The sequence below is a fragment of the Caretta caretta genome, chromosome 1, assembly GCF_965140235.1.
Source record: "Caretta caretta isolate rCarCar2 chromosome 1, rCarCar1.hap1, whole genome shotgun sequence".
NCBI classification, from domain to species: domain Eukaryota; kingdom Metazoa; phylum Chordata; order Testudines; family Cheloniidae; genus Caretta; species Caretta caretta.
Window position 1 is genome coordinate 142,387,972 of NC_134206.1, and position 14,058 is coordinate 142,402,029.

General features: G+C 40.3%; 1 protein-coding gene across 4 annotated transcripts in view; it reads left to right on the plus strand.

Moving 5' to 3' along the window:
* CNKSR2 (connector enhancer of kinase suppressor of Ras 2) overlaps positions 1-14,058 on the plus strand; it is a 376,791-nt gene that overhangs the window by 359,361 nt on the left and 3,372 nt on the right. For all 4 annotated transcript variants that reach the window (XM_048862811.2, XM_048862821.2, XM_048862830.2 and 1 more), the window contains one exon: positions 12,331-12,527. In XM_048862811.2, the coding sequence (XP_048718768.1) occupies positions 12,331-12,527 (197 nt within the window). The remainder of the gene's footprint in view (positions 1-12,330; positions 12,528-14,058) is intronic.

The window sequence follows — 14,058 nt, forward strand, 5'->3', positions numbered from 1 at the left end:
CATTTTTTCCTATCACAGACTGTATTGAATGAGCATTACCATTTTTGAGAGGGATTCCGAAGGGCTGCAATTAGCAGCCCATGACATTAATTGCATACACATTTGTCAAATATTTTTTCTGTATGCCTTAAAATAAAGTTTGGAAAATGGCAGTTAACGTTTCTTTAATGAAGACAGTTGATTTATTCATGAGGTTAGGTTTTTTAAAGGTATTATTTTCTGCTTAATAAAAAAAATCTATATTACTCATTGGCAAATTATCCAGATTTGCCTCTGCATACCCTTTGCCCATAAACTCTGTTTCTCCCTTTTCCTGTGGGAATGCACACACGTATTCTTCCTAATGGATATGGGACAGATGTCTCTTCCATCATGATTATGGTACCAATTGTCGGAGAAAGTTTTTTTAATAAAGTGCACACGTTCCATGTTCAAAAGTTTATTCAGCATCTGGACATTTAATTGCATAAGAAATCTGTGGTAAAGAGTATATTGCTGTTAAATTTTTGTTGTCGTTATTTTAGGTTTTGTTACCAAAGGTGCTATATAGGGGCCCAGTCCTAGGTGGTGCTTAGAGGAGAACAGATTACAGTGGTGTTGAGGGCATTCAGCACCTGACAAGCTTTACATCTTGCAATGTCACGTCTTAAATAAATAAAATATAAATTAAGCTACAGATTCATTAGTCTGAGGTCTAATTAATGCATTTATCAAGAAATCTGCAAGAACATTGGCATATATGACATGTTCTAAATAAAACCTATGAGTAAAATTTTCAAAAGCGCTTAAGTCCAATTTTCATAAGTGCCTAAGACACTTTTGAAAATGGAATTGAGGCTCCTAAGTGACTTAGACACTTATGAAAATTGGACTTAAACGCTTTTGGAAATTTCACCCTGTGTGTTGTAATATCCAGCAAAGTAAAGCATACCAATATGACATTTACTATCCTGTGGAGTAGTGTTCCTGTTCTCTGTGAACAGGTGATGTACTAGGAATATGTACTCTATTCAAACTTAGTTAGCTACCAACCCTATAAACCTTGACAGATATTGCTGTTGTACAAGAGTGAGTTTTGCTCGATTTGGACTGATGAGTAATGTAGCTATGTCCAACTGTCCCTACCATTTGTCATTTAACCTTTTGCAACATCGTGTGCCCTTACAGTTTAGATTTATGAAAATAATGTTTTGCTGAAGAAATACTTGCTTCCAAATGGTTGCTGCTGGACTAATCCATGGGGAAATCATTATCCATTTAAAAGTCACAGTGCTCCCATCTATACAGTGACACAAACTGTCTCTCCAGTTGCACTGTCCCCTGAATACTTCAACTGTCTTTCCGGGTGGCATGGTTTTACTTTGTCCCTGAACTGAGGAGAATGAGAGGAAGCTTGCAGGGAGAATGGTAATGGTGAATGCAATGTTTATTTCACTTTAACGGTTTGCATCAAAATTAAACACTAATTTCCACATGTAGCATAGAAAAGAAATAGGAAATTGACAAGAGAGACTCTTTCATTATGTAAAATTTTCCCAGTGAGGCACTAAAAAATAAAAAGCAGCAAATAAAAATTAAATTGACATTTCCATATGGAAGATAATGTAAGTAAAGCACTTAAAACAAATATTAAAGGTTAGATTTATAAATATTTGTCATTGCCAATAAATTCTGCTTCTAATCATCAGTTTCCTGTTACTGTTAGGAATTATTTTATTTTTATTTGAATTTTATTTTTTCTATGCACTTTTGCACTCACTAGTATAGTCATACTTAAGTGAAGTTCTGGAACTTCCTTCTAATGGGAGCAGTGGGGGCAAAACACTTAACTGGCTTCAAGACTGAGCTTGATAACTTTATGGAGGGGATGGTATGATGAGACTGCCTACAGTGGCTGTCTGTGACTGCTAATAGCAAATTTCACCAGTGGCCAGTGATGAGACACTAGATGGGGAGGGCTCTGAGTTATTACAGAGAATTCTTTTCCAGGACTCTGGCTGGAGGGTCTTTCCAACATGCTCAGGGTCTAACTGATCGCCGGGTCAGATTGGTAGAAACCCTGTGGGGTGTTTGCTTTCCTCTGCAGCGTGGGACATGAGTCACTTGTTGGTTTAAACTGGAGCAAATGGTGGATTCTCTGGAATTTGAAGTCTTTAAATCATGATTTGAGGACTTCACTAACTCAGCCAGAGGCTATGGATCTATTACGGGGTGGTGTGGGTTTGGTTCCATGGCTTGCAATGTGCAGGAGGTCAGATTAGGTGATCATAAAGGTCACTTCTGGCATTAATGCCTGAGCTGATGGATCATGAGCACTGGAGGTTAAATAGCCTGAGAATGTACGCCCTTCAGAGCAGGGATCATATTGGTATGTGCTTGTACTGTGCCTATCACAATGGGGCTGAGGCCTGTAAGGTGCAACTTCAATATGCTTAATATACCTCAGACCCTACACAGACTAGGAGTCTGGTTCTCCCCTTATTCACATGAGTTTTATAGCTCCTTTTATTTCAAGGAACCAATTTCACCAACAAAAGAGGAGAATCGGGCCCTAGGTCTCAGATGATGAGTGTAAATCAGTGTACAGGAGTGTACACAGCTCTGCTGTGCAGACTTCCTCGACAATTTCCTCTGTGTCTTGAAGGTTACATAACAGGCATAAATAGGACATGGATAAAAATCTCCCAGATACACTTCCTCTGTACAGGAGGCAGTGGTGTAGCCTGTTACCTTAATACTCCTGTCCTCTGATTCTCTAGCTGCTAACACTTACTCTGGAAATGTGTATGTCAGCTCGTTTTTAAGGGCATCTCTCCCCTAATTCAGGGAGAGTTCTAGGAAACTCTTTTCTATCCCCCACCCCCTTCACCGTACACAGGCCTCTCTGAAGCACTCCATCAACTCTGTGTTGCTGACTGACTTAGTGGGAGCTCTAATGTTAAAACATTGTATAATACACAGGTTAAGAAAAAAGTGTTGGTACATCTGGGTACAGTGCTTATATTGTCCAAAAATACAAGTTTTGTTTTAAAAGTCATAAGATACATAGAGTACGTAATCAGCAATGACCCAAACTTAGGTGAATATATTTAACAATGCAGTTTAGATATTAGCATCCTACTACTTTGAAAGAAGAACAAAAACGAAGGGGATTGCAAGAAACAGAGAGGGCAGGAGAGGTAGAAGGCAAAAAGGGAGGGAAGATGCAAAGGAAAGTGATCTGCAGAATTTCAAAAGAATCCCAGAGATTAATACAGCTTGCATTTACCTTTGAAAAAGGGTTCATTTTAAGAAACAAATAACATTCAGACCTTTATTTTACTGTAAGTACAGAGAAGGAGGTGATAAGTGATATAGGTTTCCTTTTGCACTTTAATAGAGGAATCTGTCCTAAATCATGCTGACCAGCTGATTAGCCTTTGGTTTCCATGCAGACCAGAATTGCATCACATTTTATCTCCTGCCTACTCTGTGCTGTACTTAAACACTGTGCCAATTGTTCTTTTCTCAGTAATCACCCGTGGGAACTACACTGCTCTCCTACTATGAGCTGATTTTCCATCTAACTATGGCTTCCTTTATAAACGTGCCTCAGAGAGGTGACTTCATGTGCAGATGAAAAATTTTACCTTCTGCTGGTTTGAGTGGTTCTCTTCTTTTGGTTTAGGGTATGACTACACTGCATAAAAACACATGCGGCTGACTTAGCTTTCCGGTGCTATGAAATTGTAGTGTAGACATTCAGGATCAGGCTGGAACCTAAGCTCTGGGCCCTCCCCCTTGGCTTCTGCCCAAGCCTGAACATCTACACTGCAATTTGATAGCCCCGCAGCCTGAGCCCTGCGAGCCTGAGTCAGCTGACATGGGCCAGCCACAGGTGTTTTATTGCAGTATAGACATGCCCTTAGGCTAAATCAAGAGAGAGAGAGAAAGAGAAAATATTCAGTTTTGTCCATCAGTCTTCTATCTAAATAGATGTAGAAACTATTTAAATTCCCATTTCTTTGAATTATAAACTTTGATTTTTCCCCCTTTGTGTTATGTAGACTTATCTTAGGATCCCTGTCACATGAACATTAACCCTTAGAGCACTGAAGAATTTATGGTACTCTGGTATTTTGCACTGAGAATCTGAAGAATAGGTTACTTCTCTTCAGTGGCTCTTCCCATCCATCCAAAGCCCACCTTCTCTCTCCTTAGGCCTTCTTGCTCTCCCTTCTCTAAACATAATGAATCCCTCCCATTTCCCTACCTTTTTCCCTCAGCCCTTCTTTTGTTGAGCACCAGAAGATCTCCCAAGCAGAATGCCACCTCACCCTGCTCACCTGCCTCCATGTTCTTTTTCGCTTGCCTTATTCATACTGGTCCTGCCCTACTCCAAGCCTGACATTCTGACGCTTCTGCTGGCTGACCGACTGAGTAAGGGTTTGGGAATTTTGAATAAGGGGACCAGGTCATGTTTTAGGCCTTATCTTCATTAGAAGTTCACGTTTGCTTACTATGTATTAGCTAAATCAAGGCACCTAGTGTTTATCTCAACCTGCTAACACATGTGACAGCTAGAAAGTGCTTTGTCTGCACTAGGATTTTACTTCATGTTAGTTACCATGTATTAGCTAACACGTGGTCAGCAAACACCTTTTAGTGTGGATGTGCCCTCAGTGTCAAGAAGGCAAACAAGGAAGGAGGGCAGATTTTTGCATGGGGAAGGAGGGAGGGTCAGGACTTCCTTTACCTAATACTCCCAACCTGTCCACTTACCTGTGGCCAGAAACCAACCCTTGTCCCTGGCATGGCACTCACTAGCAGCCACTAAAAGGTCTTAAAACTTTTCATGAAGTTAGTTTCCAGGTGCTAAAGATGAACTGCCAAGGCTTTACTGTAAAGTTCAAAGCAAATCATGTGAGATTTCCAGGGGGGAAGGTAGCTGTTTAATAATGTAATTAATGCCTTTTTTTTAATAAAATTACCTCCCCATGATCCTGGGAAAGCTCAGCTGAGCTGGTTTCTCAGCCAGAGAGTGTGACCTCATTAAAAGGAATGAAAATAGGAGTTTAGATTTCAGTAAAGCACAGGGATTTCAGTTTGATCATTTTCACCTTGCTCACTCTCTGACATAGAAACCAGTAAGTCTATAGCTCAACTTTCTCAGGGTTTTCAGAAGGTGGTAATTTTGTTCAAATGCATCTTTAATTAACTACAGGTGAGTAGGGGCTAAGCGAGTGAGGCGCTGAATAGCTGGATGAAGCATGTAACCAAGTAGTAAAGTTAGCAAAGCAAAACATTTAATTATTTGAAGAAGAAAACAACATAGTGAGCCTGGAGGATAGAAGACAGGTGGAGGATAATTGAGAAAAGGGATGCAGCCACAAAAAGGAAATGGGAAGAGGCAACTGCCTTGATAACCTCACCAAACTGCAGAAGCTCTCTTTCCCCAAAATACTGAAGATATGCTCAGATGGCTGGCAACCTAAAAAGAAAGAGGAACTTAAAGATGAGGAGAGGAATCTTAGTGACAGTGGGAAGAACAGCAGAAATATGATGAGCAGGTCTTAAAAGCCTGCAAGCCTCAAAAGGAGGACTGTAGGTCCTTGAAACACCTGCACACTCGGTCTGGTGGGTGACAAAGTTGAGGGCTGATGGTGTTGTGTTACCTTTTCACAGATGATGTGTGTGCTAATAGCGTTGGATGTAATCTGTAGTTCTTCTGGTACCTTTCTTAACTGCAAAAGCTTCACAGGTCTGTAGTGGCATGAACCCTTTAGTGGAAGAGGACTAATGGAAGGTGTAAGAAGACACCTCTGCTGATATAATAACAATAATATGGAAAGCTTCTGAAGAAGATAACAAACCTTTAGAGACTAAGATTAGAAGAGTGATGAGAAATCTATGCTCAGGGCTCTGTGTTTTCTGTGACTCTGTCTATAACATCTATCCCCTGCCACAGAATCAGGCTCTAACCCATAGGATTGAATATGAAACCTTCTGAATTCACTGATTCAGTGTTGTCTTCCTGAGCCTGCAAACAGACAGTAATTCTTCTCAGTGGTCTGGACTGCTCCTGTTCAACTCAATGAAGAGTTATGTCTGAAACCTAATACCACTATGTATATATCAGCAATGGTAACTAGTTCACTCTGACAATTTTAATAGCAATATCCAGCTAATGTTTTACCTATTGATCTTGGATATACTGGGGGAAATAATGTAAAGAGGAATATAGTTATTGACAAGGATTTCTGGGTCAGGAAACTAGTTAACTCTCACCAACTCACAAAACTCAGATAACTCACAAGTGGGATTGAACTGCCAAAATCCCAAAGTGCATCTGCATGTCTTTAACTCAAATCATTTCTCATCCCTTAATGTTGTACCAAAAGCCGCAACTTTCTCCTCATTAGCTGCAAAAAACCTCCATCTTCCCTTCCTGATAAAATGTTTATGGCATCTTTGTAAATTCAGAGGCAGTGTAAAATACATGTCAGAAACCTTCCAAAATTGAAAGATGAGTATCAAAATAATGCAATGGCTTCTGTGCTGCGTGTATTATTCAGTTTCACATTTAATTAAATAAAAAATGTCTGATGTTGAATATACTTGAATCTCCAGCAGAAATTTCATTGTCACAGACTGGTGCTACTGTGGTATAGCAATTGGAGACCTCGCTATAGAATTTAGGCCTACTGTGCCGCAAAGTACATGTGGGGGCTGTTCTATACCCAAGTGAAAACGCTGCTCAAGAAATGGATGCGGCCAGGAATAACAATCCGTGTTCCAGATTAGGGACTCTTACCTGCAACAATGTATGGAAATCCTAAAACCATTTTTTTCATAGGAGCCAGGTGGCTAAAGAAACACAGTCTGGGACTCAGGAGCCAACTCAGAATAATGAATAACAACCTAATGTTTGTGATGCCATTCTAAAATTAGTCTGTGAATCCCTCTAGGCCTACAGCCCTCCTCCAGAATCTGTTCTGTATCTGAATCAGGTATCCCTTGAGGCCTGATTCTTCCTTAAAAAGACTGTAATGCAGGTGCAACGTATCAGACAGCTACAGCCCCACCTGAGGCCTTCCATTGGCAAATTGATGTATTACTAACCCAGTCACTTAACCATGAGCTATCTTAGATTAAACCATGAGCTAGTTTAGACACTTAATTTAATCTCAAATCATGATGCTTTTAGGATACCATATCCTTTAGGGTATATCTACACTGCAATTAAAAATCTGTAGCTGGCCCATGTCAGCTGACTCAGGCTCACAGGACTCGGGCCAAAGGGCTGTTTAATTGTGGTGTAGACCTTTGGGCTGGAGCCCAGGCTGTAGGACCCTGAGAGGTTAGGAGGGTCCCAGAGCTTGGGCGGCAGCCTGAGCCCAAATGTCTACACCACAATTAAACAGCCCCACAGCCAGAGCCCTGCGTGCCAGAATCAGCTGGCATGGGCCATCCGCAGGTGTCTCACTGCAGTTTAGAAATACTCTGTGTCTCAATCTGTGAGATCAGGAGCGTCTAATCATAGGAACCAATTTCAAGAGTAAACTCCCAGCCCCCACCACAGTTCCAGAGAACCACACCTGCCACGGAGACAAAAAAGAAATAGAAGGGAAAGGACATAGCTGAGTGGGGAAGAGGACAATCTTCCACTCATACCCAAATTCACATCGTGCAAGAGGTTAGTACGGAGTTACAGCAAACAAACAACAAACATCTACAACAGCATGACAACTGCTACCACATGGATGTTACCATGATGGTGGTTGCCCTCAGGAAAGGAAGTGAAGGAGAATAGGGAGTTCTGCCTATCCTCCCTCAGGAACTTTTCTTTTAGGAACCCACAGAGGGATAAATGGCTTCAATCCTCTAACATATGTGTTGGTTCTTGGACCTCCATGTTAATATTTAACTGTCCATGAACTGTCACTCTTGTCCCTCACCCTTTGCCCCTTTGTCATGGAATAACAGGGAAAGAGAACCCATTCCTTCACAGCTTGTATTTTTTAAAGTCTTTGGAAACTTTAGCATGATTTAGGTATTTAAAAAAGCAAATATTTGTAATTCATCTTTAAAACTCCGGATGTTAGCCAGTTAGCTAAAGGTTTCACCAGCATTTACATATTTGGGGTGAAGCTTTAAAATGAAGTTATTAAGTGAATAGTCTCACTCCCCCACATGAGCTGCTTGAGGGGCGGCTCCAGTCACTAAGAGCAGTGCTGTCGTCTTTATCATTTCCCAGGGTGTCCACTGGAACAAGGTGATGTTGTAGCCTCTGCAAAGGTATCTGACATCACTAACAAAGGGGCCTAAATGCAGAGCGAATCCTAAATGCTCAGAGCCACCTCACTGGCTCTCTTTTCCTCACTGCTCAATCCTTCACACCAAAGCCCCGGCCCTACTCCCAAATGCAGATGACTAACTGATATCAGTGCCTGGATGAAGATAACCTCAAGCAAGGTGGAGGTGAGGTATGTGGATAGAGGGGAAATATTTCAAAGAAGTGGCTAACACCATAGCACTATCTTTTGAGTACATCTGTCTGCCAGTTGTCAGGATGGGGTGCAAACGGGGGCCTTCTGGACTCTTCATTGCTGCCAATATCAGAATAGTGTCTGCTACTAAATATACCATTTTCCATCCAGCCAAGATGTTCCCCCCATCTTAAATCATTGATCTGGTTACCACAAATGGAAATTCTCTTGCCCAAGTTTCCCCTCAGGCCCTTTCACAGATTCGTTGATGGCTTCTAGGTTCAATTACTGCATAATTCTTTATCTTAGCATGAATGTGACAGCCCTGAAGAGCTTCAGTTGATGTTGATAGTGGCAGATGTACTACTTAGTAATACAGGCTGATGAAAATCCTTCACCTGTGCTTTTTGGAACTGCAGAGTTACAGATGAATTTAAGGTTTCAGAGTAGCAGCCGTGTTAGTCTGTATCCGCAAAAAGAACAGGAGTACTGGTGGCACCTTAGAGACTAACAAATTTATTTGAGCATAAGCTTTCGTGGGCTACAGCCCACTTTATTGGATGCATAGAATGGAAGATGTAGTAAGAAGATACATATATACATACAGAGAAAAGCTGGAAGTAGCCATACCAACAGTAAAAGGCTAATTAATTAAGATGAGCTATTATCAGCAGGAGAAAAAAACTTTTGTAGTGATAATCAAGATGGCCCATTTAGACAGTTGACAAGAAGGTGTGAGGATACTTAACATGGGGAAATAGATTCAATATGTGTAATGACCCAGCCACTCCCAGTCTCTATTCAAACCCAAACTGGACAGTCTCTACGCAAAAGAATAAATGGACACAAATCTGACATCAGGAATCATAACATTCAAAAACCGGTAGGAGAACACTTCAACCTCTCTGGCCACTCAGTAACAGACTTAAAGGTGGCAATTTTGCAACAGAAAAGCTTCAAAAACAGACTCCAACGAGAAAGTGCTGAGCTTGAATTAATATGCAAACTAGATACCATTAACTTGGGTTTGAATAGAGACAGGGAGTGGCTGGGTCATTACACATATTGAATCTATTTCCCCATGTTAAGTATCCTCACACCTTGTCAACTGTCTAAATGGGCCATCTTGATTATCACTACAAAAGTTTTTTCTCCCGCTGATAATAGTGCAGCTTAATGAATTAGCCTCTTACAGTTGGTATGGCTACTTCCACCTTTTCATGTTATCTGTATGTGTGTGTGTATATATATATATATATATTTATATCTTCTTACTATATGTTCCATTCCATGCTTCCAGTGAAGTGGGCTGTAGCCCACTAAAGCTTATATTCAAATACATTTGTTAGTCTCTAAGGTGCCACAAGTACTCCTGTTCTTTTTTTAGATGAATTTAAGGTAATGCTCTTCTTATTCAAAACCCTAAATGGGTTAAGCCTAAACTGTTTCAAGGACTGCCTCTTAATTGCTCATTAGGAAAGCTGGGATTTTCAGTAACTTGTGAAATGCATGATAGGGTTGAGAGATTTCTTAGTGGCTGGGCCCAGAACACCGTGCCACAAGAGATTAACATGCCATTGAATCTGGACAGCTTCAGGCTAAATTATAAAAACTCATCTCTTCAGCATAGTTTTCCCATAATAACTACTAACCACCCATGAGGAGAAAGCATGGTCCTATGAAACAAAAATTGTTGCTGGAGGAAAGAGATGGAGAAAGATGCACTTTTTATATAACAAGGGATAAAAGGAAGGGAGAAACAGACAAAATAATCTGCTGTCAGATTTAGCTAACTTTATCCAGATTTCTTTGTAAATCACTCAGATACCATTAAGATAGCACCTTAAATCGATAGAATTACACATTGGAAGATGCAAACAGACATGAATACATGGACCGTACTAATGTTCCTATTTATTGTAATGTCTCATGGAAATTCTAAAATTGCAGCCTAGCGACATTTCTAAAAAAGCAGAAAAAATCAAGAACACAAAGGATTTGAGCCAGTGTATTAGTATTCACTTATTTAGTCTTTTCCTTTTATTTTAACAATAACAGTCTTTATAACAGAAAAGAAAAAAAAGACGATGGCATCTTGTCATTTTGATTTGTCTTTAAATGTTGCCTACACACACATGTGATTAAATCAGTGACTGTCTCCCAGCAGCATATTATATAGTAAGAGGATCTAGGGAAAGAACACGCAACAACCCAAAGGCTCTTTTCAAAGCCACAACCTCTCTCTCTCAGTTGAAGAGCTGTAATCCTTCCTCACCTATAGGACGTTTAAAACAAAATGTGTGCTTTACAAATTACTATTAGATTACAGAAATGTACAGAAGAGTCAAAGGACTGCATGTCTCTGAGGATTTCTGCTGATATTAATGATTGTAAAGTGCTTAGAGCATGTAAGGCGTTATATAAATGTAAGTATTATTCTGGGAGACAGAGGTTTTTTTCTCTCTACTTCCCTGTTTGAAACTGACCCAGGTGAGTAGTTACTAGACTGTCTGATGTTTGTTTGGCCTCTGTAAAATGAGTAGTTGGTCTCAGTCCAGTTTGTGGTTGGCATGTATCTGCCCCCCAGAAAGCTGAGGTCACCATTTGCACCAGTTAGCATCCTTGTCAGTAGTGTTAGTAGAAAAGCTAATGTCTGAGTATACATGGAGGCTGAAGCCCCAGTTCATCAGGGTACTTAAGCATGTGAATGCTCACATTTAAGGCACTTAACTTGTGTGCTTAAAGTCAGGCATGTGCTTAAGTCTGAATGGCCATCTCACTTTGACAAGTGGTTCTTTCAGAAGCAGGTTGAGGAGACTGGCAGGTTAGGTTGGGGGAAGAAAACATGCACTACTGACGGGGAAGAAATGAGGTCTCCTCTCTCTCTCTCTCTCTCTCTAATGCTGTCTTAGCGTTTAGTGCTTTCACAGGCCATATTTGTTTTAAACAATATGTGCAGGAGAATCAGTGAAGCAAAATGAATAGCTCATCCTTTCTCCCGCCCATCTGTGTTGGTCTGCTTAGACTACAAGTGCAGGCATGGGCTGTCTCTTACTCTTTGCACAATTCCTAACCCAACAGGGCCCCAATTTAAGCGGAACCTCTAGGAATTACTGTCGCACAAAGGATAGTACAGGTGACCTCATAAATTACTTTTTTCACATGTGCATGAATAGGGACAAAAGAGAGAGAAAATGTAATGTCAGTTGAAGAAGCAAAACAGAAACAGCCCCCCCACCCCACCCCACACACACACACACACACACACACAATCATAGGGGAAATGCCGCCTCCTGAACTGAAGCACATCTTTACTTTGTTTTTGAGAACCCTTTTTGTATTCCCCTAAAGGGGGGGGAAACCCCAAGACAATGTTAAGCCTCCTTCCCCTGATTATTTTTCAGTCGGATCTCTCACCTGAAGTTCCTTCTCTTTTCGTAGGCAGCTCCTATTGCTTCCATTTCTTGCAATAGCTTATGAATTAACTATGGTGGTTATTTGTAATTACGTGTCTCTTATGACAGTAAACTTATACCCTGTAATCTTTTTTTTCTGCTTTGTAGAAAGCTTTGTATTGTCAAAAGTTTTGCTTTTGTTTCACTTGAAAAGTACCGTATCTAGAAGTGATTTACTTAAGCAATAATTAGAGAGAAAAATAGCTTTAGGCAATGTTTGACTTGCAATACTTTTGGGGGGGGGCAGATTTTGGCAGATGTGGAATACTCTCCCTATATGTGAAATGATCCTTTTCTGGATTTGTTAAAAATACTGCTTTTAGGGAGGCTTTTATGGGTTTTTAATAACCATGTTAATTATACACTGTTCCTTTCTCTTGGTTTTTTTTTTTCCTGGTTTTTTAAAGCTGAAACTGTAGAAGAAAAGCCAGAAGACTCCTTGCAAGATTGGTACAGAGCCTTGGAGCAGGCCAGTCTGTCGCCTTTAGGAGAATACCGGATTTCCACCAAGCTGGAGTACAAGAAGTTTTTTATAAAAAGATGTAGCGATCCAGTAGTCAATGAAAAACTGCACCAACTGCGAATTCTGAAAAGCACTTTAAAGGTGAGATAGTAGAAGGTGGGGGAAATCCCACCAAAGAGTTGGATCTTATTATATTGTAATCAAAGATTAACTATACTCAGCTGGAAGGCAGTCTGAATCTTGTGTGTGAAAAGAACAAAAGAGAGACATGGGAAAATTCTGTTCTCAAAGCTGAGGAAAAGTGTCCTGGGGGGGAGAAATCTGTTTTATTTCTCAATAGATAAAATCTCTGTGAGCTCCTCCCCTACCGAGTTAAACATGATTTGATCTGAAATTTTCAGAAGAGGTATTAATCCCCCTTTTTCCCCAAAACATTTTCATTTACCAAGATAAACGTGCTATATCATTACCTGAGAGTAAGCTTAATTAAAGTCAATCATTTGGAAAGTGGCAGTTTTATTTAAAATGTTGCTGCTCTATGATTACTAAGCTTGTCTAGAAAATAATTGAACATTTGTTTTCTGCCTGAAGGTTGTACAAAGATTTATGAAATAAATGGCAGTAATGATACATACAAATATTGTAATAATGGCCCTACATTTAAAACAGAGCATTTATATTTTGAAATTTTAACCACCTTGTCTACTCCCTTAATCATCAGAAAGTTATCGCAGTGCATGCTATTCCAGATTACATCAGGGATGTTCCTTTAAAGCACAGTAAACAATAGATACTCTTATGCTGGATCTTCCTTGAGGCCCAGTTATCTATATTAAATTTAACTTACTACATTTTAAGCCGCTAGATACTAAATACATTGGCCTTTGGTAGCAGCTTTCGTCTCAGAGTGCTTTACTAACATTAATGAATTAAGTCTTCCAACCCCCCTGAGAGGCACTTAAACAGTATTATCTCCATTCTATATGACCCGGATCCTGCAAAGACTTACACAGAGGATTTACTTTACTCACAGTGAGTGTCATCCCATTTCAGGCAATAGCGCTACTCGGGGTATGTAAGGTTAAACGTATATGTCACACTTTGCAGAATTGGAACATAGAGGGAGAAAGTAAGGCTTTTAAGTGGCTTTCCCAAAGTCTCACATAGGAAGTCTGGGAAAGAGCCAGAAACAGAACCAAGGTTTTTGTACTTAATCACAAGGCTGTACTTCCTGTCCTGTGCCTTAATCACAAGGCCGTCCTTCCTCCTGGAAGGTGCAAGCTCACTGGGCAGTAGTAAGGAGGGACAGAGTACCCAGGAGTTATTAATACAGCACCAGGGAAGCACAGTGCGGTACTACAGCACAGGTCTGGAAAGCAGGAGTTCCTGTGTTCTAATCTCAGCTTTGATGTGAACCTTTGGCTCAGTTTCCCTATCTCAAAAATGAATATGCGACTACTCTGGGGAACATCAAAAAGCTATTGTTTGCAAAGCACTCTCAACATGAAGATCACTTTATACATGTTAATAACATTTTAAATGTACTACTTCTTGGTACCATGACTCTTCCAAGTGTATCAGGTGAAAGACAGAGCAGGCTGTTTTTTTAACTACACCCATCACCCTCACCAAAATGGATGAAAGGTTTAGCATATGTGTACAGTTATCATGG